Consider the following 27,471-nt stretch of genomic DNA (forward strand, 5'->3'; position numbering starts at 1 on the left):
GGCAATAGCATCTCAACAACTTATGAGGAGGAGAATTTAACTGCGGACTACGACCATGGGTGAGGTTCTGCGATCAAGAATTTTGTGGGAAGAAGCTGAGGGCTTGTTACTTCATTCACAGTGTCAGAGGATGGCAACAGTTGAGCACTTAGGGGAGCAAGTTTATTGGCGGCATTGTTGATAGCATCAGACACTTCACCAATTTCGTCTTTAACTCCAAAATTTTGTTGCTCGATGATCGGTTTAGTATGGTCTGGGGCAAAATTAATTAAAGTCACAAATGCTATCATTTGGCTATGGCTTGGGGGGGTCAGTGTCTTGTCCTTATCCCATGCATGAGGAGGAACTAAGCATGGCAGTCTCCAAGGCATACAGATACTGAGCGAGACGGCTTGTAAACGCATTAAACAATTCACTAGGCTGCATGGTGGCATTGGCAATTTTCTTGACAAAATTATACGGGTCGCAGTCTCCTTTGTTAACAAAGCGCCAGCGGAAGAAATCCTTAAATTCAGACCACGACTGGAGGCTAACACTGGCTTTCAATGAAGGAGGCATTTGAGCAGAATTCTGTGTTGCATTTCACTTACGAGATGGAGTAGGATGGGAAGCTGCCCTTTTTAGATGTAACAGTCATGGAAAGGAGCGGAGGTTTCCACACTGCAGTCTACACTAAGGAAACAAACATAGGAATGTGCCTAAATGCCAACAGTGACTGCCCAGACAGGTACAAGAGGAGTGTTGTTAACGCTTATGTCTACCGTGCTCTCAGCCACAGCTCAGGATGGAAGCAAGTCGATGGAGAACTCTGTAGGGTAAGGCAGGTCCTAGTCAACAATGGCTTCTCCAATGGTTTCGTTGAAGACATCATAAAAAGGAAGGTGAAACGCCATGCAACCTCTCAAGAGACAACTAACACAACACCTATACCCTCTACTAGACTATTTTACAGGAACTTCTTTTCCACAGCTCATAAAACGGAGGAAAGGGTCCTGAAAGATATTGTTAATAGAAACGTTATCCCTACAGACAAAAATCAGAAGATACAACTGACGATTTACTATAAAACCAAAAAAAACGGCCAGCCAACTCATGAAAAACTCTCCAGACACAAAGCAGAACGCTTTAAAGAGACCAACGTCGTCTATGCCTTCAAATGCTCTCTTGAGGACTGTAAGCCTCAAAAAACTCAGTATATAGGCAAGACAACAACATCTCTTTCCAGGCGTTTAACGATGCATAAGCAACAGGGCTCCATTAAGGAACATGTAATCTCTTCCCACAACCAAACCATCACCAGAGAAATCTCAGCAAACAACACAGAAATCATCGATAGTTACAGCGATAGCAGGCGGCTTGACATCTGCGAGGCACTACACATCTGAGTCTGGTATAATCCAGAACCTAGAACAGAAACCATAATACCTCCAATAAAATTATATTACAAATCAACCATGCACAGTGAACATATAAAAGAGGAAAGAATAATGAAAGAAATAATCCGTAAAGGAGTAAAAAGCACTACTCCTAACCAAAACATAAACCTGATAATATTCTACAAAACCACGAAGACTTCCGAACTCCTTATCAAAAACAGCCCGAAGCCGACGGAGAACCCTCTACAGCAGTCAAGCGATGTATACATGTACACTTGCCCCCACGAAGAATGTAACCTTCAATCTAAGTACATAGGTATGACGTCGACCAAGCTGACGAGGCGTTTGACATGCCATCTTCAATCCGGTGCCCCTAGGAATCACATGAGACAAGCCCATGACATTACTCTAACAAGAGAAATGTTGAACAAGAATACCTGCATAATAGACAAAACCCAAGATGCAAGAAGATTACAAATTGTTGAGGCAATTCACATAAGAATAGAACAACCTACCATGAACACCCAAATCACGGAACTATTTACTCTACCCACCATGAGAGTAAGGACAAGACCAGAACATAACGATGCCAACACAGAAGACAATGTCCAACATAACAGGCCAATTACACTGGATTAATCTTTGTGTTTGGATAGGAGCTGCCTCGTATGGGCCAATAAGCCTTCTGCAGTTACCTCTATGTTTCACCTCACATTTATCCCTCATGTATCCCCCCATGTTTTCACCTTTATTGTATTATCACCTGACCCAGTGCGGGTATAAAATCAACCAGCATTGTAAGATCTGTTCACTTGAGAATGAACCATGGAGGTTCGAAACGTTGTGTGCAAATTGTATTAATAAGTGTAATACACTCTATAGTAAATCACTTCTTTTCTTCACCTTAATTGTACGAAAATGAGTTTTGGAGAACTCCTATTTCAACTAAGCCCTATTTCAACTCCTATTTCAACTAAGCAAATTGTATTAATAAGTGTAATACACTCTATAGTAAATCACTTCTTTTCTTCACCTTAAAAGTACGAAAATGAGTTTTGGAGAACTCCTATTTCAACTAAGCCCTGATGCTAAGAAAATAGTTAGAGGAATAGAAGCCCCTAAACCAGAAAATAATAAATACAGAATATGCGGTCATATTCAATGAAACATGTTTGAAAGAAAACCTGCTGCCAGTATACAGCAATATATATATATATATATATATATATATATATATATATATATATATATATATATATATATATATTGGTGTATACTGGCAGCAGGTTTTCTTTCAAACATGTTTCATTGAATATGACCGCATATTCTGTATTTATTATTTTCTGGTTTAGGGCTTCTATCCCTCTAACTATTTTCTTAGCATCAGGGCTTAATTGAAATAGGAGTTCTCCAAAACTCATTTTCGTACTTTTAAGGTGAAGAAAAGAAGTGATTTACTATAGAGTGTATTACACTAATTTGTATAATTTGCACGACGTTTCGAACCTCCATGGTTCATTCTCAAGTGAACAGATCTTACAATACTAGTTGATTTTATACCCGCATTAGGTCAGGTGATAATACAATGAAGGTGAAAACATGGGGGGATACATAAGGGATAAACATAGGGGCTGCAGAAGGCTTATTGGCCCATACGAGGCATCTCCTATCTAAACACAAAGATTAATCCAGTGTAATTGGCCTGTTATGTTGGACATTGTCTTCTGTGTTGGCATCGATATGTTCTTGTCTTGTCCTTACTCTCATGGTGGGTAGAGTAAATAGTTCCGTGATTTGGGTGTTCATGGTAGGTCGCTCTATTCTTATGTGAATTGCCTCAAGAATTTGTAATCTTCTTGAATCTTGGGTTTTGTCTATTATGCAAGTATTTTTGTTCAACATTTCTCTTGTTAGAGTAATGTCATGGGCTTGTCTCATGTGATTCCTAGGGGCACCAGATTGAAGATGGCATGTCAAACGCCTCGTCAGCTTGGTCGACGTCATACCTATGTACTTACATTGAAGGTTACATCCTTCGTGGGGGCAAGTGTACATGTATACAACGCTTGACTGCTGTAGAGGGTTCTCCGTCGGCTTCGGGCTGTTTTTGATAAGGAGTTCGGAAGTCTTCTTGGTTTTGTAGAATATTATCAGGTTTATGTTTTGGTTAGGAGTAGTGCTTTTTACTCCTTTACGGATTATTTCTTTCATTATTCTTTCCTCTTTTATATGTTCACTGTGCATGGTTGATTTGTAATATAATTTTATTGGGGGTGTTGTGGTTTCTGTTCTAGGTTCTGAATTATACCAACGGTCCAAGTGTCTTCTTATAGCAGCGTTTATTTCCGCGTTGCTATATCCGTTGTTCACCAATACCTGAGTTACTCTTTCAAACTCTCTACTCACGTTGCTCCATTCAGAGCAGTGGGTAAGCGCTCGACGAATATAAGCATTGAGAAAACTGGCTTTGTATCTTTGGGGGCACTCACTCCTACCGTTCAGGCATAATCCTATGTTGGTGGGCTTGGTATATACGTTGGTGCTTAAAGAGGTTCCTGTTTTTGTTATTAGTACATCCAAGAATGGCAGACTGTTATTTTCACTATTTTCATGTGTAAATCGGAGTACTGACTCTCTCTCTAGGTGTCTTTTTAGGTCAATTAGTTCATCTGAGTCTTTTACTATTACGAATATGTCATCTACATAACGGCAGTATACAGTTGGTTTTTGTCTGCTACTGAAGACCCTATCTTCGATGGTTCCCATATAAAAATTAGCAAATAAAACTCCTAAGGGGGAGCCCATTGCTACTCCGTCTATTTGTAAATACATGTCTCCTTGTGGACTGATGAAAGGGGCTTCCTTTGTACATGCTTCGAGAAGACTTTTCAAGTGTGGCTCAGGTATGTCTAATTTGGGGGTGCTCTCGTCTCTGTATACTCTGTCCAGTATCATTCCTATGGTTGTGTCGACTGGGACGTTGGTAAAAAGGGATTCAACGTCCAGGGAAGCGATGATTCCATCGGGCTGGGTAGATTTGATCAATTCTAGGAAATCTGCTGATGATTGTAGACTAAACTTACTTGGAGTGTATGGAGTTAGGAGTTCATTGAGTTTCTTTGCCAGGTGATAAGTTGGGGTTGGTATTTGGCTGAGTAAGGCTGAGTTACCCACCATGAGAGTAAGGACAAGACAAGAACATATCGATGCCAACACAGAAGACAATGTCCAACATAACAGGCCAATTACACTGGATTAATCTTTGTGTTTAGATAGGAGATGCCTCGTATGGGCCAATAAGCCTTCTGCAGCCCCTATGTTTATCCCTTATGTATCCCCCCATGTTTTCACCTTCATTGTATTATCACCTGACCTAATGCGGGTATAAAATCAACTAGTATTGTAAGATCTGTTCACTTGAGAATGAACCATGGAGGTTCGAAACGTCGTGCAAATTATACAAATTAGTGTAATACACTCTATAGTAAATCACTTCTTTTCTTCACCTTAAAAGTACGAAAATGAGTTTTGGAGAACTCCTATTTCAATTAAGCCCTGATGCTAAGAAAATAGTTAGAGGGATAGAAGCCCTAAACCAGAAAATAATAAATACAGAATATGCGGTCATATTCAATGAAATATATATATATATATATATATATATATATATATATATATATATATATATATATATATATATATATATATATATATATATATATATATATATATATATATATATATATATATATAAAATCACGAAAAATTAACACGTGATAAAAAATGTGACAATGTCAGACCTCGGAGGAAGAATTGAAACAGGAATTTCCTTAAGTACTTTCGTATATTAATACGTCTTCAGAAGGAATGAATGATTTACAAGTCTGATGATTGATTGATGAAGATTAAGCCACCCAAAAGGTGGCAGGGGCATGAATAGCCTGTAAGTGGTGGCCCTTTTGAGCCATTATTAGTATCAAGAGCTGATACTGGAGATCTGTGGAGGTCCGACTGCACTTTGCGTGACGGGAGATGTCTCCCGTCTTTTTTTTTTATTCGATTGATGATTGATGAAGATTAAGCTACCAAAAGGTGGCACAGGCATGAATTACCCGTAAGTGGTGGATTTTTTGAGCCACCAGTTTTTGAGCTTACCAGTATCAAAAGCTGATACTGAAGATCTGTGAAGGTGCGACTGCACCCTGCGTGACGGGAGGTGTCTCCCGTGATTTACAAGTCAAGTATTGGACAAATATATAGTCAGGAGAAAGAGAGGTGAAGTACAAGGAAAAATGAAGGGGAATTAGGTGGATACAGTTAAGAACCGCATAAGAACTGCAAAAGGCCTATTGGCCCATGCTAGGCAGCTCCTATTCATACCCACCAATAGGCCCATACATGGATAATAATAGCAAAAGATAGTAAATATTTTACAATGAATCAGTGAGACAAATGTGTATCAATGATCCTACTCAAATCGCCCTCTAATTGATCTATCAAAAATGGATCTAAGTTATATAAACCACCGCTAATGTTCAAATTACATTATTTTGTTGTCTGCATTAAAGCAGATTCAATTATGTTCATGTTATAAGTGCTTTTTACAATTCGTTATTGAAGAGGCCATCTCCCAATTCATTTGGTGAGTATTTTCTGACAAATGAACAAACAAAGCATTAGACAATTGGCCGTCTTACAGAGTAATTTACGTTGCGAAATTCTACATTTCAAATCTTTAGACGTTTGCCCAACATAGAACTTATTACAGTCTTTACAAAGTATTTTCTAAATGACACAATTATCACTACGAGGGCTGTTCCTAACTAAAAGTTTACCAACAGTATTTTCATAGCTAAACAGTACATGTATATCAAAAAGTTTCAAGGTCTTGACCATATTTTAAAACCCAGAGAAATAAGGTAAACATAACACATTGTTTGGCGATTTTTTTCACTGCATATATTATTATAATATGTACGACGTGCTTTGCTATGGCAAACTTCCAAAAAACTTAATGGATAAAAAAGCTTGAGACCAATAGAATCAATATTCTTAAACTCTTCATCTAAAAATTCTGGACTCATAACCAAAGAGCTCTTAGATACACTGAAGAAAAAAATAGATTTGTTCACATAGTATTTCACATTTCTCAGGGCATAGGCCCTGAGAAATAATGAACATAAGATAAATTATTCGTAGGTTTTCTGTAGACACTAAACTTTAGTGACAAATCTTCCCTATGAATAAGTACATCTAGGAATGGCAAACATTTATCAATTTCAGTCTCCATAGTAAATTTTATGAAGTGACTTGATCATTAAGTCTGGCTACAAATTCGTCTGTGTTTACATCTATTGGCCATATACACAAAATATCATCAACATATCTAAATTATGCGTCTTGACAAGACGCATAAGCCTAATAGTCCCATGAAGCCTATTATCAGCTCTGTGGGATCCATTTCTTACAAACTTTCTAAATGGCTTACCATATCTTGTCCCCATTGCTAGGAACTATTTCCTCTTCTCATTTGACCAATTCTCTTGAATTAGTTAACAAATTAAATAGTGTTCCGGTCACTCCAGATGTAAAGTTAATCAGTTTTGACGTTTGTTCTTTGTTTACAAAGGTACCGCTTGATGATATTCTTGATTATCTTAATGAATCATGTTTTACCTCTTTCTGCTGATATTGTTGTCAATCTTGTTAAGTTGTGCATTAAAGAATGTATATATACCTTTAATAATGAGTATTATTTACAGACTTTTTGAATGGCAATGGAGAATCCTTTATCGCCATTGCTTTCAAACGTGTACATGGAATTCTTTGAAAAGAAATTTATTTCAAAAATTACCCCTGGAATCATTCCATGGTTTAGATATGTTGATGATAGGGAGGGAGACGGTCGGCCGAGCGGACAGCACACTGGACTTGTGATCCTGTGGTCCCGGGTTCGATCCCGGGCGCCGGCGAGAAACAATGGGCAGAGTTTCTTTTACCCTATGCCTCTGTTACCTAGCAGTAAAATAGGTACCTGGGTGTTAGTCAGCTGTCACGGGCTGTTTCCTAGGGGTGGAGGCCTGGTCGAGGACAAGGCCGCGGAGACACTAAAAAGCCCCAAAATCATCTCAAGATAACCTCAAGATGATATTCTGTGTATATGGCCTACAGATGTAAACATCCCCTCTACCCCTCCCATCCCCTCATCCTCCCCTACCATTCCCCACTCCCAGTCCCATTGTGTTCCCCCCCCCCCGATTCCCGCATCCCCTCCTCCTCCCAACCATTTCCACCCCCTCGTCCTATCCCCTCGTCCTCTGCACCATCCCCCACTTCCCTCTCCCCTTGTCCTCCTCACCATTCTCCACTCCCTCGTCCTCTCGTCCTCTGCACAATTCCCCATTCGCCCGTCCCCTCGTCTTCCCCACCGTTACCCCCCTCCCCCTCTCCCTCGTCCTCCCAACCATCCCCCACTCTCGTCCCCTTGTCCTCGCCAACATTCTCCACTCTTTCGTTCCCAAATGATCTGATGTTCCCATCAGAAAAATGTGATTATCAGATGATCTGATGTTACCATCACTGAAAAATAAGAACAACAGTTGAAAAACTAAATTAAAAACAATGAAAAAATTAAAAAAAATGAACTATACTCGTGAAATGAGCTGTATAGTAAACAACACAGCTCAGTTACAGTGCAATGTCACAAAATAATTAAATCAAAATGAAAATAAGTTGAAAACTATGAAAATTCAATTTATCATTGAAATCAGAATCATCGAAATGGAATCGTAACATGTTTAATACAGCGTGTTTTGCTTCTACGTTCTCAGATGACACTGTTTTTCCTAAAAAAGCATGTTTTTACCTGTCCCAGGTGTGGCTATCGTAGATATATAAAAAAAAACACGCATATTCAAACGGAACGTTGTGTCAACATTTCAAAGCAATCTGTGAATAACTTGCAGATATTAGAGCATGTGTGGCTTTTAAGTTCAACAGATGGCACTGCTTTAATGAAAACAAGCTTTTACCTGTCACAGGTGTGGCATGTATATAAAAACACGCACGTATTCGAATGCAACATTATGTCAAAATATCAAAGCAATCGGTAAAGTGGTTTTGTAGATTTCTTTCAAATGAAAACCTCACACGAAAAATACAGTGTAAAAAAAAAACGTTTTTACCTGTCACAGACATGACATCTATATAGTAGGTATATAAAAATACATTTGTATGCGAATGGAATGTTGTGGTAAAATTTAGAAGCAATCGATGAAGAATTTTCGGAGATTAGCGATTTTGAACAAACGAACATTTACATTTTATTTATATAGCTAAATTTATATATAACTAGATTCTGAAAAACTGCTCAAAACACTCTGATTTAAGACTTCATGAAAATTACAAGGGGTAAAAATAAATTGTGTAATTTCCTAAACTATTGTACTGGGACCTTATTTTGTCTGTGATTAACATCCATCTTGGAAAATTTGGAAAAAACATGTGTCATCTTGGAAAATTAGGTAAGGCTAGCCAAGAGCATCTGGCCTTCATCATTTGAATAGGCAGATAGACAAACAAATAGGCCTTCGGTTTATAGACATTGACATTAAGAAATAACAATGGATAGCATTCATACATATGATTTGACTATTATTAAGAGGTACGTCCACAGACGATGAGTGACAATAATATTTCTGAAAATATGATGACCAAACAACACGTCAGAAGATGGAGAAGCAACAATGTTTTGGTCCGTTCTGAACTATTATCAAGTCGTGTGATCACATGAGTTGGTAATGGTCCAAGACGGACCGAAACGTCGTCGCTTCTCCATCTTCTGATGCTTGGTTGGTCATCATAGTTACATCTCTGAAAATCACTGAGATACTTTGGAACTCTAGAGTCTGATCAGTTCAGATAGTCTTCTAATCTGTGGTGGTTTACAGAGACGTGCTGAGATTCATCTAGAATAACTTGGACTGGTGTTCCGCAGGTCAAAGCCACTGGACTCCGTAGAGGACCTGCTGAAGAGCAAAGTGAGGCCGGCAACCAGAGGCAATAACATCCTGTATGTCGACCTTGTAAGTCATGTCTAACGTAACTCATGATCGTACCCAAGATACTTGTGTCCGGTTGCAAGTAACACATTTCTTTTGCCAATAACACATGTACTTACTCAAGATACATATGTCGTGTTGTAATGTACATGTGCAAATAACATGTTTAACGTTTAACTAAGATAATGTGACTCGTACTTATTCAAGTATCCCAACCTCAGTTCTCAAACAAAGTTCTCTCTAAGACAAACTCACTGTATTGCAAATTATATATATATATATATATATATATATATATATATATATATATATTATTAAATATGACCGAAAAAGTAAGATTAATAATTCTAACACGAATTTTCTCAATCTTTCGTACATTATGCTTCACTGTTGGAGGTAAATCAAAAATCACTTCTCCAAAATTCATTTTTATTTCTAGTCTGACGCGACACGGGCGCGTTTCGTAAAACTTATTACATTTTCAAAGACTTCACAAATACACAACTGATTAGAACTTGCGTTTCCCTGATTTTATATCTACATTTGAGTGAGGTGGGAAGGGTGATGTGGCATTACATTTGAGTGAGGTGGGAAGGATGATGTGGCATTAACACAAGACAGAACACTAGAGGATATTAATAGGGTATTAAAAGTATCAACACAAGACAGAACAGAAACAATGGGTATTGAATAGAAGTGTTTGTAGAAAGCCTATTGGTCCATATTTCTTGATGCTTCTATATTGGAGCGGAGTCTTGAGGTGGGTAGAATATAGTTGTGCAATAATTGGCTGTTGATTGCTGGTGTTGACTTCTTGATGTGTAGTGCCTCGCAAACGTCAAGCCGCCTGCTATCGCTGTATCTATCGATGATTTCTGTGTTGTTTACTAGGATTTCTCTGGCGATGGTTTGGTTATGGGAAGAGATTATATGTTCCTTAATGGAGCCCTGTTGTTTATGCATCGTTAAACGCCTAGAAAGAGATGTTGTTGTCTTGCCTATATACTGGGTTTTTTGGAGCTTACAGTCCCCAAGTGGGCATTTGAAGGCATAGACGACGTTAGTCTCTTTTAAAGCGTTCTGTTTCGTGTCTGGAGAGTTTCTCATGAGTAGGCTGGCCGTTTTTCTGGTTTTATAGTAAATCGTCAGTTGTATCCTCTGATTTTTGTCTGTAGGGATAACGTTTCTATTAACAATATCTTTCAGGACCCTTTCCTCTGTTTTATGAGCTGTGGAAAAGAAGTTCCTGTAAAATAGTCTAATAGGGGGTATAGGTGTTGTGTTAGTTGTCTCTTCGGAGGTTGCATGGCTTTTCACTTTCCTTCTTATGATGTCTTCGATGAAACCATTGGAGAAGCCGTTATTGACTAGAACCTGCCTTACCCTACAGAGTTCTTCGTCGACTTGCTTCCATTCTGAGCTGTGGCTGAGAGCACGGTCGACGTATGCGTTAACAACACTCCTCTTGTACCTGTCAGGGCAGTCGCTGTTGGCATTTAGGCACATTCCTATGTTTGTTTCCTTTGTGTAGACTGCAGTGTGGAAACCTCCGCCCTTTTCCATAACTGTTACATCTAGAAAAGGCAGCTTCCCATCCTTTTCCGTCTCGTAAGTGAAACGCAGCACGGAACTCTGCTCAAATGCCTCCTTCAGCTCCTGCAGATGTCTGACATCAGGTACCTGTGTAAAAATGTTTGCAAACTTCTACATGGGTACCATCGAGCAAAAAGTCTTAGTCGACATGAACTTGAAACCGGCCATATACTGCAGGTATGTTGACGACATTTTTACACAGGTACCTGATGTCAGACATCTGCAGGAGCTGAAGGAGGCATTTGAGCAGAGTTCCGTGCTGCGTTTCACTTACGAGACGGAAAAGGATGGGAAGCTGCCTTTTCTAGATGTAACAGTTATGGAAAAGGGCGGAGGTTTCCACACTGCAGTCTACACAAAGGAAACAAACATAGGAATGTGCCTAAATGCCAACAGCGACTGCCCTGACAGGTACAAGAGGAGTGTTGTTAACGCATACGTCGACCGTGCTCTCAGCCACAGCTCAGAATGGAAGCAAGTCGACGAAGAACTCTGTAGGGTAAGGCAGGTTCTAGTCAATAACGGCTTCTCCAATGGTTTCATCGAAGACATCATAAGAAGGAAAGTGAAAAGCCATGCAACCTCCGAAGAGACAACTAACACAACACCTATACCCCCTATTAGACTATTTTACAGGAACTTCTTTTCCACAGCTCATAAAACAGAGGAAAGGGTCCTGAAAGATATTGTTAATAGAAACGTTATCCCTACAGACAAAAATCAGAGGATACAACTGACGATTTACTATAAAACCAGAAAAACGGCCAGCCTACTCATGAGAAACTCTCCAGACACGAAACAGAACGCTTTAAAAGAGACTAACGTCGTCTATGCCTTCAAATGCCCACTTGGGGACTGTAAGCTCCAAAAAACCCAGTATATAGGCAAGACAACAACATCTCTTTCTAGGCGTTTAACGATGCATAAACAACAGGGCTCCATTAAGGAACATATAATCTCTTCCCATAACCAAACCATCGCCAGAGAAATCCTAGTAAACAACACAGAAATCATCGATAGATACAGCGATAGCAGGCGGCTTGACGTTTGCGAGGCACTACACATCAAGAAGTCAACACCAGCAATCAACAGCCAATTATTGCACAACTATATTCTACCCACCTCAAGACTCCGCTCCAATATAGAAGCATCAAGAAATATGGACCAATAGGCTTTCTACAAACACTTCTATTCAATACCCATTGTTTCTGTTCTGTCTTGTGTTGATACTTTTAATACCCTATTAATATCCTCTAGTGTTCTGTCTTGTGTTAATGCCACATCATCCTTCCCACCTCACTCAAATGTAATGCCACATCACCCTTCCCACCTCACTCAAATGTAGATATAAAATCAGGGAAACGCAAGTTCTAATCAGTTGTGTATTTGTGAAGTCTTTGAAAATGTAATAAGTTTTACGAAACGCGCCCGTGTCGCGTCAGACTAGAAATAAAAATGAATTTTGGAGAAGTGATTTTTGATTTACCTCCAACAGTGAAGCATAATGTACGAAAGATTGAGAAAATTCGTGTTAGAATTATTAATCTTACTTTTTCGGTCATATTTAATAATATATGTCTACAGGAAAGACTGCTACCAAAATATACTAATATATATATATATATATATATATATATATATATATATATATATATATATAGTGTGTGTGTGTGTGTGCGTGTACTCACCTATATGTACTCACCTATATGTGCTTGCAGGATCGAGCATTGACTCTTGGATCCCGCCTTTCTAGTTATCGGTTGTTTACAGCAATGACTCCTGTCCCATTTCCCTATCATACCTAGTTTTAAAAGTATGAATAGTATTTGCTTCCACAACCTGTTCCCCAAGTGCATTCCATTTTTCTACTACTCTCACGCTAAAAGAAAACTTCCTAGCATCTCTGTGACTCATCTGAGTTTCCAGTTTCCACCCATGTCCCCTCGTTCTGTTATTATTACGTGTGAACATTTCATCTATTTCCACTTTGTCAATTCCCCTGAGTATTTTATATGTCCCTATCATATCTCCTCTCTCCCTTCTTTTCTCTAGTGTCGTAAGGTTCAGTTCCTTCAGCCGCTCTTCATATCCCATCCCTCGTAGCTCTGGGACAAGCCTCGTCGCAAACCTCTGAACCTTCTCCAGTTTCTTTATGTGTTTCTTCAGGTGGGGGCTCCATGATGGCGCGGCATACTCTAAGACGGGTCTCACGTAGGCAGTGTAAAGCGCCCTAAAAGCTTCCTCATTTAGGTTTCTGAATGAAGTTCTAATTTTCGCCAGTGTAGAGTACGCTGCTGTCGTTATCCTATTTATATGTGCCTCAGGAGTTAGATTAGGTGTCACATCCACTCCCAGGTCTCTTTCTCGAATCGTTACAGGTAGGCTGTTCCCCTTCATTGTGTACTGTCCCTTTGGTCTCCTGTCACCTGATCCCATTTCCATAACTTTACATTTACTGGTGTTAAACTCCAGTAGCCATTTCCCTGACCATCTCTGCAGCCTGTTTAAGTCCTCTTGGAGGATCCTACAATCCTCGTCTGTCACAATTCTTCTCATTAATTTTGCGTCATCTGCAAACATTGACATGTATGATTCCACTCCTGTAAACATATCATTTACGTAAATTAGAAAGAGGATTGGTCCCAGCACCGATCCTTGAGGTACTCCACTTGTTACTGTTCGCCAGTCCGACTTTTCGCCCCTTACCATTACCCTCTGGCTCCTTCCTGTTAGGTAGTTCTTCACCCATACTAGGGCCTTTCCGCTTACTCCTGCCTGCCTCTCAAGTTTGTATAGCAGTCTCATGTGCGGTACCGTATCAAAGGCCTTTTGGCAGTCAAGAAATATGCAGCCTGCCCAGCCTTCTCTGTCCTGCCTTATCCTTGTTACTTTATCATAGAATTCTAAAAGGTTTGTTAGGCATGATTTCCCTGTCCAGAACCCATGTTGGTGCTTGTTTACAAACCCAATGCTCTCCAGGTGCTCAACAAGTCTTAGCCTAATTATTCTTTCAAGTATTTTGCAGGGGATGCTTGTCAGTGATACGGGTCTGTAGTTAAGTGCCTCCTCCCTATCACCCTTTTTGAAAATCGGTACGACATTTGCCTCCTTCCAGCAACTGGGCAATTCTCCCGACATAAGTGACTCATTAAAGATCATTGCCAGAGGCACGCTGAGAGCCTGCGCTGCCTCTTTAAGTATCCACGGTGATACTTTGTCTGGTCCAACAGCTTTATTTGCATCCAGTGTTGTCAACTGTTTCATTACATCCTCTGCTGTCACCTCTATATCTGATAGTCTTTCATCTTGGGTAATCTCTTCTAACAATGGGAGCTGCTCAGGCTCGGTTGTGAACACTCCATGGAATTTTGCATTCAGTACCTCGCAGATTTCCTTGTCGCTTTCTGTATATGCCCCTTCTGTTTTCCTCAGTCTTGTCACTTGGTCATTTACCGACATCTTCCTTCTTATATGGCTATGTAGTAATTTTGGTTGCTTTTTCGCTTTGACTGCAATATCGTTCTCATAATTTCTTTCCGACACTCGTCTTATGTTAATGTAATCATTCCTAGCTCTGTTACATCTAATCCTGTTGTCCTCTGTCCTTTGTCTTCTGTACTTCCTCCACTCCCTCCTGCTTCTCACCTTTGCTTCCTGACACTGTCTATTAAACCATGGGTTATTATATTCCCTCCTGCTTTTTTCCTTTATTGTTGGAATAAATCTATCTTCAGCCTCCTTGCATTTCAATATGACTTGGTTCATCATACCTTGCACTGTTTTTCCTCTAAGTTCTTCCTCCCACTGCACTTCTCCCAGGTAGTCCCTTATCCTTCTGTAGTCCCCTTTTCTGTAATCAAGTCTCCTTTCCCGGACCTCTTGTCCTTTGGTCACAATTTTAAGCTCCATCATGTAGTCAAAGACTAGGACACAATGGTCACTAGCTCCTAGTGGTATTTCATGTTCCAACTGCTCGATGTCTTCTACATTCTGAGTGATAATGAGATCTAATAGGCTGGGCGTATCCCCTCCTCTTTCCCCAGTATCTTCTTTCACATGCTGTGTTAGGAAATTCCTGTCAATAACGTCTACCAGCTTCGCTCCCCAGGTCTCCTCCCCGCCATGGGGATTCCTCGTTTCCCAATCTATCTCTCCGTGATTTAGGTCCCCCATGACCAGCAGCTTCGCTCTCATTCTATGCGCTAAAGTTGCTGCCCTCTGCAGTTCATCCATACATGTCTTGTTGCTGTCCTCGTACTCCTGCCTGGGCCTTCTACTGTTTGGTGGGGGATTGTAGAGTATCAAGATTACAATCTTCTTCCCATCCACTGTCAGAGTTCCATGTATGAAGCTTGTGCTTTCATTGGTACCCGGATTTTCCAGCTCATCAAACTTCCATTTCCGCTTTATTAGTAGTGCCACTCCTCCTCCCTGTCTCTGTGTCCTTTCTTTTCTTATCACCTGGTACCCCTCTGGAAAGATTGCATCCGAGATCATGCCATTTATTTTAGTTTCCACTATTGCCACTATGTCTGGGTCTGCCTCACTAACTCTTTCTTTTATCTCTTCTGCTTTATTGGCTACCCCATCAGCATTGGTGTACCAAACCTTGAGACTCTTCTTGGAAACTCGGGTGTCAGAGTTCCCCCTTTCACCAGGGGTCTGGGGGGAACTGGGGGGTGTCTGGGGGGCAAGTGGGGGCTGTGTGGGTGAGTGGGGGGGTGCTAGGGGGGTGCCTGGGAGTGCCTGGTAGACGAATGGGGTCTGGGCATCTAGGGGGGTAGGAAGGGCATAATGGGTCTGAAAGTTAGGGATCTGAATAGCATAGGGGGGTTGAGAAATAGAGTGAGTGTGTGTGTGTGTGTGTGTGTGTGTGTGTGTGTGTGTGTGTGTGTACTCACCTAATTGTACTCACCTAATTGTGCTTGCGGGGGTTGAGCTCTGGCTCTTTGGTCCCGCCTCTCAACCGTCAATCAACTGGTGTACAGATTCCTGAGCCTATTGGGCTCTATCATATCTACATTTGAAACTGTGTAGTCAGAAACTGTGTAGTGATGTGGTGGAGTCAGCCTCCACCACATCACTTCCTAATGCATTCCATCCGTTAACTACTCTGACACTGAAAAAGTTCTTTCTAACGTCTCTGTGGCTCATTTGGGTACTCAGCTTCCACCTGTGTCCCCTTGTTCGCGTCCCACCAGTGTTGAATAGTTCATCCTTGTTTACCCGGTGTGTACTCACCTAGTTGTGTTTGTGGGGGTTGAGCTCTGGCTCTTTGGTCCCGCCTCTCAACCGTCAATCAACAGGTGTACAGATTCCTGAGCCTATCGGGCTCTGTCATATCTACACTTGAAACTGTGTATGGAGTCAGCCTCCACCACATCACCCCCTAATGCATTCCATTTGTCAACCACTCTGACACTAAAAAAGTTCTTTCTAATATCTCTGTGGCTCATTTGGACACTCAGTTTCCACCTGTGTCCCCTTGTGCGTGTTCCCTTGTGTTAAATAGACTGTCTTTATCTACCCTATCAATCCCCTTCAGAATCTTGAATGTGGTGATCATGTCCCCCCTAACTCTTCTGTCTTCCAGCCTTTGACTCGTATATATCAGATTATGGATATTGCTGTTCCAGCTTTACTGTCTTCTTCCTCGGCATCAGACAAATTTGTGAAGGAAAGTCTACCTACCTACTTACATCAGCTGACAGGTGTACACGATCCCAATTATATCGTATACACCTGAGCTTGGACTCACAAGCTCAGGTATTCATTTAGAAATGTTCCACTGAATATGCCTGAATATTCCCTGTTTAGTTCCGAAAATCTCCTGCTGTTCAGTTCAGAGCCACATCTCCACCACCTCCCTCTTTTCTGTATATACGCTGGTGCTTAGAGATGCTTCTGTTTTTGTTTTTAACACAACCAGAAAAGGCAGACTGTTATTTTCACTATTTTCATTGATGAATCGGAGTCCTGACTGACACCTCTCCACCATCTCCCTTTTCTGTGTCCTCTGTGGCATTTCCTTCCCAACATTTTTTTTCTAGGAAGACCTCCCCTCTGTCTTCTGGCGGTCGCCCTCTTATGAGCCTTATCCACCACAGTTGATAAGAAGGCGTCGGCTCATCCCCTGCTTTCCACCTCTGGCACCTTCCATCCCGGAGATCGTCCATCTCCGAGGCCATCTTCGAGGCCACCTCCCATCCCGGACTTTTGCCAGTCTTCTTTTGTTTCCTTCTTCTACCCCCTCGACTCAATCGTCTTTGCTTTATTTACCTATGTCCCCACACCCTTCTTTCACTGAACTTGAGCCTGATCCTCCCTAGTATACAGTGTTCCATTTCGAATTCGTTTTTTAATATCTCACTTTTCCTTTTATCCTCTTATCTCTGTTTTTGACTATGTCTATTATTCAATGGAATATTTGTTGTTTTTATGCTAATTTCTATGAACTCTAAAGTCTGATCTCTCAGTTTTCATTGATTTGTGTCTGTCTCCAACTGCCTATGCTCTACATTTGTCTTGATTGCTTCCGTGGTAATTTCTTTCCCTCTTCCCTACAGCTTTATCTAGGGGTCTTAACTTTACTGCTCTCTTAATCTATATTGAACAAGATCCTCTTGTTGGGACCAGAGGATCTGATCCTCTTTGTAGGACAGTTTGCTGTCCTCCTACAAATTATGTCTAAATTTGCCTGTTTGCTCGTATGGCCGAAAATGAACGTAATTTGAAAATGAAAAACAATTGAAAATAAATTTTGGATTTCATTTTTCCAAAACAGCAAGTTAAGGGTCCTCTGATATCTTAGGAAGATTAGGAAGGCAGGAAATTCTCCTTAAGTTTTAAAACATCATGAAAACCGTTAATTGATAGTTTCCTCTCCTAACCTAACTAACCGCATAAACCGGAGGAATCAAACATAAAACGGGACAGTACGTCACTTTCGTGAGGTGATTTCATTTCAAATTACGTCCATTTTTGGCCTTAGCGTGCATACGAGCGGAGAGCGACGTTATTTTTAAGAGGACAGGTTGCTCTGCAGGTTCCATGTAGCGGGCTCAGATGGCATTTATTATGAGATGCTTCGCCATCTCCCTTTTTCATATTTCAGTATATATTGAATATTTATAACTGGATCTGGGAGTTGTCGTCAGTCCCCTAGGACTAACGACAAGTGGTTGTTGTTCCTATTAGGAAACACAGTTCTTTAGGGACATCCCTGAGGATTTCACCCCATTGCCCCAACGAGTTGTATCTGCAAGCTTTGTGAATTTTTGGTCAATAACCGTCGATATGGTTATTGACCATACATTCACCGTCCCACATGCACCGTCCCACATACATTCGAACAGTATCATCACCTCTTCCCTTCTCAATTTGGCTTTCACAACTGTCGCAGCATGACTGATGTCTTAATGATCTTGGAGGACTATATTCATACTGAGTTTGCTGCAATGACTTCCATTGTTGCTGTTCGTTATGACCTGGAAAAGGCGTATGATAACACATGGAGATACCATATTCTGTCCCTACACTGTTTTTTAGCCTTCGTGCCCCCCAAAAAACTACCTCTCTTCCTACAAAGCTTCCACACAAATCTTTCCTTAAGGGTGAGGCTTGGTACCACTCTCTGACTCTTTTCGGTAATACGAAGGTGTGCCCCAAGGTACTGTTCAAAGCATTATCCTTTTTCCAGTTTACCCTCAATGGTCTTCTTTCCTCCCTTCCCTCTGGAATTTTCTCAGAACTCAATGTTGATGATCTTACCCTGAGCTGTCGAGGTAATGCAACACCTGTCCCCCAACGACAGTTTCAACTTGCGATTGATGCCATGAAGTCCTGGACCACCAATCATGGCTTCAAGCTCTCTATAACTAAGACTTATGCTATGTCTTTCACTCGGAAGCAGGTCGTTCTTCGATCTCCTTTGTCACTCTGTAGAAATCATCTTTTATATAAAGAATTTGATATGCTTTAGGGGTGAATCTTTGACACTGGCCTTCTTGGACACACCATAGATCTTACCTCTGAGTTGGATGTTCTTAGACCTAAACTTACTTAAGGTCTTATCCTATACTTCCCAGGGAGCTGATAGGCGCACTCTCCTCTATTTATATTCCTCTCTCGTGCTGTCTAAACTCGATTTTGGCAGTCCAGATTACTCTTCTGCTTCTCCCTGATTTCTTCGTCGTCTTCACGCTCTTTACCAAACTGGGTTATCTCTGATCTGGTGCCTTTCATTCATCCACAACCCTGAGTCTAAATATTCATACAGGCGTTTTGTCTAGTCTACAGGATCATCGTGGTCGTTATTGTCTTCACTACCTACCCCTACAACATTCTCACTCATGCTTATGTCATGCTTTGACAATTTCCCCTCCTGTGGGCCCTGTTCCCTTTCACCAACTTAATTTTTCAGTATGGACGTCTCGCTTGCAAGATTCTTTCTCAGTTCATGTTGACCATATACCCCCTTTCCCCCATTGATGGTTCCAATTCCAATGTTTTGCAAAAATTTACTTACATTGCAATGGCTTTTGTTCCTCCTATGGTTCTGAAACTCCTTTTCCTTGCACACTTTTCTTCACACTCTCTCTCCATTGCTGCCTTCACAGATGGTTCTTAAGTTAGCTGACGGTGTAGGCTACTCCCTTGTATTTCCTGACCACATGTATGTGTCACCTGACCCCAGAGACTAGCGTCTTTACGGCAGAACTTAATGTCATTTTTGCTGCCACCGCTGCCACCGCTGCCAGCGGTGGCGGCTATGACAGTGGTGGCGGCTATGGCAGCAATGGCGACGGTAGCTATCGTAGCGGCTATGGTGGCGCTGGCGGCTCTGACGGTGGCGACCGAGGGGGTTATGGTGGTGGTGGCGGCTGTGGTGGTGGCAGCTTCGGTGGTGGTAGCTGTGCCGGTGGCAGTTGTGTCAGGGGTGGCAGTGATGGTGGCGGCGGTGGCGGTTGGCGGAGTGGTGGGGGCATCTGCGGCTGTGGTGGTGCCAACTATTTTGGTCGCGTCGGTGGCGGTGCCGGCTGCGGCGGTAGCAGGTTGTGGTACTGGCTGCTGTGGAGGAGGCTATGGTGGCAGTGGCGGCTGTGGTGGAGGCGGCGATTGTGGGGGGGGGGCGGCTGTGGCGGTGGCGTCAATTGCGACTGTGGTGGTGGTGGCTGTGATGGTGGTGGCTGTGGTGGTAGTGGTGGTGTTGGCTGTGGCAGTGGCAGCTGTGGTGTTGGTGGTGGCGGCGGTGGTGGCGGCTATGACGGTGATGCCGGCTATGGCGGCTATGGTGGTGGTGGCGGCTATGGCGGTGGTGGCGGCTGTGGTGGTGGTGGCGGCTGTGGTGGTGGTGGCGGCTATGGTGGTGGTGGCGGCTATGGTGGTGGTGGCGGCTATGGCGGTGGTGGCGGCGGTGGTGGTGGCGGCAATGGCGGTGGTGGCGGCTGTGGTGGAGGCGGTGGTGGCGGCTGTGGTGGTGGCGGCTATGGTGGTGGTGGCGGCTATGGCGGTGGTGGCGGCTGTGGTGGTGGCGGCTATGGTGGTGGTGGCGGCTATGGCGGTGGTGGCGGCGGTGGTGGTGGCGGCAATGGCGGTGGTGGCGGCTGTGGTGGAGGCGGTGGTGGCGGCTGTGGTGGTGGCGGCTATGGTGGTGGTGGCGGCTATGGTGGTGGTGGCGGCTATGACGGTGGTGGCGGCTGTGGTGGTGGCGGCTATGACGGTGGTGGCGGCTGTGGTGGTGGCGGCAATGGCGGTGGTGGCGGCTGTGGTGGAGGCGGTGGTGGCGGCTGTGGTGGTGGAGGCAGTGGCGGCGGTGAAAGGGGGGGCGGTGGCGGCTGTGGTGGTGGAGGCAGTGGCGGCGGTGGGGGGGGGGGGGGGCGGTGGCGGCTGTGGCAGGAAGCTGGTATAGACAACCACCTCCAGTGAAGGTATAATATAATCTGAATGAACACATGTGTTAACCACCAGTCAGAGGCTGCCAGCTCGCCCAGATGTTCCCTCTAAAACTGTTTAATTGATTATACATTATCCTTAAACAACAAGGTTGATTATCAAGGAAATAATGCCTATCATTATAGTCATATTAATACTGTGCAATATCTTATTATATTCCTGCCAAATAATTATCAGTTAACAGAAAAAAAATGAAAATGAGATCCTGACCGCAGTCACAGGGCTAGACCTGTACCACACATCCTGCCTTGACCTGTACCCTCCCACACACTCACACACCCTCTTGCACCCTCTCACACTCTCACACACCCTGTTGCACACTCTCTCACACCCTGTTGCACACTCTCACACACCCTCTTGCACACTCTCACACTTTCACACACCCTGTTGCACACTCTCACACACCCTCTTTCACCCTCTCACACTCTCACACACCCTGTTGCACACTCTCTCACACCCTGTTGCACACTCTCACACACCCTCTTGCACCCTCTCACACTCTCACACACCCTGTTGCACCCTCTCACACACCCTCTTGCACCCTCTCACACGCTCACACACCCTATTGCACACTCTCACATACCCTATTGCACACTCTCACACACCCTATTGCACACTCTCACACTTTCACACACCCTCTTGCACCCTCTCACACTCTCACACACCCTATTGCACACTCTCACACACTGTTGCACACTCTCACACACCCTCTTGCACCCTCTCACACACCCTATTGCACACTCTCACACTCTCACACACCCTCTTGCACCCTCTCACACACCCTGTTGCACCCTCTCACACTCTCACACACCCTATTGCACACTCTCACACACTCTGTTGCACACTCTCACACACTCTGTTGCACACTCTCACACACCCTCTTGCACCCTCTCACACACCCTATTGCACACTCTCACACTCTCACACACCCTCTTGCACACTCTCACACACCCTCTTGCACCCTCTCACACACCCTATTGCACACTCTCACAGCCCTCTTGCACCCTCGCACACACCCTCTTGCACCCTCTCACACTCTCAAACACCCTGTTGCACCCTCTCACACACCATATTGCACACTCTCACACACCCTCTTGCACCCCATCACACACACTCACACACTCTTCCGCACCCTCACACACTCTTACACACCCTCAGACATCCTCTGGCACTCCCTCTCACACATACCTCCCACAATCTCCCACACCCCTTATGCACCCTCACATACCCTAACACACTCTCACACACTCTCAAGCACCCTCTTACACCCTCCTACACCCTCACATACCCTCATACTCCCTCACGAACCCTCACACACACCTCTTAAACCCTCACACACTCTCAAGCACCCTCTTACACCCTCACATACCCTCATACCCCCTCACGAACCCTCACACACCCTCTCAAACCCTCACACACTCTCACGCACCCTCTCACACCCCTCATACACAATTAGACAGTGTCATCCACCCTTACACACCCACACACACCATCATATACCCTGACACATGCACACACTGTTATATACACCCTTACACACACGTTTATTCACCCACATACACCTTCACACAACCTTACACATCCTAACACACCTTTCATACACCCGCTTGCACCCTTTCACACACCCCGCACACCGTCATACACCCCATACACACCCTCACACTGTCATATATACCCTAAAACACTGTCATCTTACACCCTAAAACACTGTCATCTCACACCCTCATACACACCCACTTACATCCTCACATACACACTTACATCCTCACATACACACTTACATCCTCACATACACACTTACATCCTCACATACACACTTACATCCTCACATACACACTTACATCCTCACATACACACTTACATCCTCACATACACACTTACATCCTCACATACACACTTACATCCTCACATACACACCCTCTTACACCCTAACATACACACCCTCATACACACCCACTTACATCCTCACACACCCACTTACATCCTCACATACACACCCTCTTACACCCTAACATACACTCACATCCTCACACTCCCACTCATCAGTTGATTGACAGTTGAGAGGGAGGACCCAAGAGTCAAAGCACAACTAGATATAGGTGCTGGATCTACGATTTGATTGACTGAAATTAACATATTTTTATATGTTAAAAAGATGACTTACATTACTGGTTAGTTTACTTAAAAGAGGGTTTTATTGCAAGTTCAAAACTATTTTCTTATCAACATTCCAAGGGCATCTTTCTGTTTCAGTGTAAAGGGTGCCTTTAACTTTACAGTGTGTTTTCTCAATGAACCATGCAGGATAACCTATATCCAAAAAAATCTTATATGAGTATTTAACTTCTGCTTCTAGGTAAGAAGGGTCACAAATTCTATATGCTCTTAGATAAAGACAACTGAGTATGCTCTGCTTAACTGAATTAGAATGACATGAGACAAAATGAATATATGAGTTTGAATGTGCCTTTTTCCTTTAAGTAAGGAATGTAAATTAATCATTGGTTCTACCTAAAGTGCAATCCCAAAAGAGGAGTTCATTATTAACTTTTTTTGAATAGAAAACAGTAGGAGGAGGAGGACTTTAGAATATTAAGACAGTCTAAGTACCTATCTAGATTCAAGAGATCTTAGTCAAATACAGCGAAAAAAATCATCAACATGTCTTAACCAAGCCCTGGGACCTTTCCATTCAATTATCACTGTGGGTGCTAATTGTGCAACAGAAAACTCCATATATAAATTTGCATGAATAGGGGAAAGGGAAGAAAGCCATACTTTTGTTTAGAAACCAATCCATCATAACTTAAGTAAGTGCCTTCCACAAAAATATTAATCAGCTCAAAGAATAAACCGCTTGGGATCAGAGTAACAAAATTACCTGCTACCATTTGTGCTCTAAGAAAATCTAATATTTTATGTAATGATACATTGGTAAAACACGAGGTAACATCAAAACTAACCATTTTTTCTGTGGGGCCTTTATTCCTAACTTTCTCAATAAAGTCCTGAGAATGAATAATATGTGCTTCTGAGAATTTGCCTAAGTATCTACCTAAAGTATTCGTTAACCAAATAGCTAAATTCTTCTGAGACGCTTTGATGGTAGAAATGATAGGTCTAAGAGGGCAACCCTTCCTTGTGGATTTTTGGGCTACTATAGACAGAGTATTTTGAGTAGTTTATCAGATATCAGAATATTAAAAAAATATTTTCCAACACCAACGTTCAACCTTTTGGTGATTTTCTTGATCTTATTATTGAATTTACTTTGTATTTTGGATATGCAAAGGGATACTAATTACTCTTTCATAGACACTATCATCAGATAGCAAGTTATTAATTTTTTCATATTAACATTAGTATTCATGATAACAATGGAACCACCCTTAACTGCTTTCATAACCCTTATGTATTTTAGTTTTGTGCTGGGTAATGTTAAAGGTAAGAATTTCTAAATTTAGCTTTGCATTAAAGTCAGAAGTTTAACCCAGACAAAAGTGGAAATCAAAACCTGGAATTATATTTTGATTTCTTGTTATTAACTTATTTGAAATACTTTTGCTGGAAACAAAAGCTTTATTTCGAAGGATAGCTTTACTAGGAGAATGATTCTAAGTGATTTAATATTAAATCTCAATAAATGGATGGATGTAAGCAGTCCATTAGCCATGATCCTTGGGATGTGGAGAGGGTTATGAGGGACAGCATTCAGATTAACAACACTATTAATAACAACTATAGTTTTCAGAATATCAGGATTACAGAATGAACAACTGATCATAATTCCTTAGAAGACATTACCTCAGATGCATCGGCAGTCGGGAATATAGGTTACATGGTCAGTATGTCAAGGAGAATAAGAGGAGTGGACCAGGGTAGCAGCCTCATTAGACGTTGAGATTTAAATCTAACCACATACTGTACTCAGACCTTGACAAAGCACTCAGGAGAGTGTGAAGGACTTTCTTTAATTTCTTGATATAAATTTCACGAATACACAAGTGTGATTTTTATCCTATTCATCATCATCATTATCTTATTATTATTATTATTATAATTATTATAATTATTATCATTATTTTTGAAGGTGAAGGAAAGACCCAATGTATGTGGAAGGTTATTAAAAACAAAGTTTCTGGATTCAACCTGCATTCCTTATGTATATAATGTTCTGAACTTTCTTCATATAATGCGTCTTCTCATATATCACTTGAATCCACCTTCATTCAAGCACTATGACAATATAGTAAGTTTCTATATTATTATTAGTAGTATTAATGTTATATTTATTGTTAATATTATTATTATTATTATTAATATTAATCTTTTTATTGGTTTTATGAAATTTATATTTCACCTTATTTGTTAAGAAGTTGTGTATTGTGTCAGGTTCAAGATGGAGGAGCACTGTCCGGGGTGCGGGATGACTTGGCCGTGTTTACGGACGACGAGCTCTCCTCCTGGTCATTCTTCAGCAAAGTCGCCGATGGAACCCTCGCACTAGTTGGTAATACAGAACTACGACTTGCAGTTCTCCTTGTTGTTTGTCAGGTTATGGTTAAGGACATTAGTGGTAACTTGAAATACTAGCATCACCATCTTCACAACTAACATCATCATTACTTGCACCACTACCACCATAACACTCACCAAAAAGTAATTGCGTAATTATCAAAAGAAGAGACCAAGCCGAAGAGACTATGTAGAAACAACGTCAGCTGCAATGATAAAATTAAGGTACAAAAAATTTGTTTTGAACATCCCATAAAATGCTGGAATATGTTGGAGAATAGAGCATATGATATAAATATGGTATATGAATGGAGCTGTTTTGAAATACAGAGCAGATTTGTACACCCCGAGTTAAGTCAACTTTCACTTAAACATGGAAATGGAAAGGGAAATCGGGATCCCTAATTATAACATATTTAGATAAAGTATTTAGGTCAAATGGAAAAGTTTATATGTATATTAATGACGAACTTATGGGCACAAGTTCTACAAATGATATAGTAGAGGTTCTTGGAATCAAAGTAAAGAACTTCAGCCTCGTAAACATATTGATATACAAACCACCATATTCAATGGATGGGAAAATCAAAGAAAAGTTTATAAAAACACAAAACTTCCTAGATAATCTAGAAAACCCGGTGTCGAATATTATCTTCAGTAGAGACTTCAGTCTACCCATTTTAGGATGAAGAATATTAAACAATAACATTTTAACAAGAAAACAACTTTGAAATAACCAGTCAATTGTCAGACAACTACATAGATTTTGTGACAACTTTTGTTCATCAACAGATAATAGAGCCAACTAGGAACAAAAATACTCTTGAGATGGTTTTTACAAACAACGAAGAAACGATCGTGGACATTATAATATCCGGTACCATGCTCACTTTTTTATTCCATAGTTTGTGATAATGTTTAAAAATTTAATATAGTAGGCATCCTTCAGTCTAAAGACTATGGAGTTGCACCCTGACAGGGTGCAAAGTCTGGATAGGTAGATATGGAGGAGAAGCTGTTACCCATGCAGCAGGTCCCCCCTCTCCACGTTGCTGAAATTATCCAATAGAAAGGCAAATGCCAATACGCATGGTTCCAGCAACGTCGCAGGAGCTGCCAGAACGAGGTCGACGTCAACAACGAACTGCCTTAGAGGCTCCAACTCCGGATTTTTCCTCGAGGTTGACTCCTGAAGCCCTTCCCAAAAAAAGGGTATTGCCGCAAGGCAGCGGAGGTTTATAATCAGGGTTTTCTTTCCCCTAGATGGGCTGCCTTTCCAGGCTATCGAGTCCCATCTACCCGGAGCAGCTGGTTTTAAGGCGCCAGAGGCACGCCCTCGCCCCTTCTCCTGTCGGTAAAAGCAGTTCCGCCGGACTTAAAGACTAAGCCACCCATGCAGGCCTGGAGTTGGACTTGGTTGTCAGAGGCTATTGGAGACGCATGCCGTATAGGAGCATTTTATAGGTCATGGGAGCTCGTCCCCCATGGGAAGTATAGGATAAGACCTTAAGTAAGTTTAGGTCTAAGAACATCCAACTCAGAGGTAAGATCTATGGTGTGTCCAAGAAGGCGAGTGTCAAAGATTCACCCTTAAAGCATATCAAATTCTTTATATAAAAGAGGATTTCTACAGAGTGACAAAGGAGATCGAAGAACGACCTGCTTCCGAGTGAAAGACATAGCATAAGTCTTAGTTATAGAGAGCTTGAAGCCATGATTGGTGGTCCAGGACTTCATGGCATCAATCGCAAGTTGAAACTGTCGTTGGGGGACAGGTGTTGCATTACCTCGACAGCAGAGGGTAAGATCATCAACATTGAGATCTGAGAAAATTCCAGAGGGAAGGGAGGAAAGAAGACCATTGAGGGTAAACTGGAAAAAGGATAATGCTTAGAACAGTACCTTGGGGCACACCTTCGTATTACCGAAAAGAGTCAGAGAGTGGTACCAAGCCTCACCCTTAAGGAAAGATT

General features: G+C 42.0%; 1 protein-coding gene across 1 annotated transcript; it reads right to left on the reverse strand.

Moving 5' to 3' along the window:
* Positions 1-47: 47 nt before the first annotated feature.
* Positions 48-23,949, reverse strand: LOC138367006 (uncharacterized). The gene is made up of 5 exons (XM_069328408.1): positions 23,865-23,949; positions 19,741-20,067; positions 18,375-18,516; positions 6,355-6,482; positions 48-253 (listed from the first exon to the last, which is right to left on the reverse strand). Exons 1-5 carry the CDS (start codon positions 23,947-23,949, stop codon positions 48-50), a joined length of 888 nt encoding a protein of 295 aa, XP_069184509.1.
* Between the last annotated feature and the right edge of the window lie 3,522 nt (positions 23,950-27,471).

This window comes from Procambarus clarkii, chromosome 21 (assembly GCF_040958095.1).
Source record: "Procambarus clarkii isolate CNS0578487 chromosome 21, FALCON_Pclarkii_2.0, whole genome shotgun sequence".
In the NCBI taxonomy this organism is placed as follows: domain Eukaryota; kingdom Metazoa; phylum Arthropoda; class Malacostraca; order Decapoda; family Cambaridae; genus Procambarus; species Procambarus clarkii.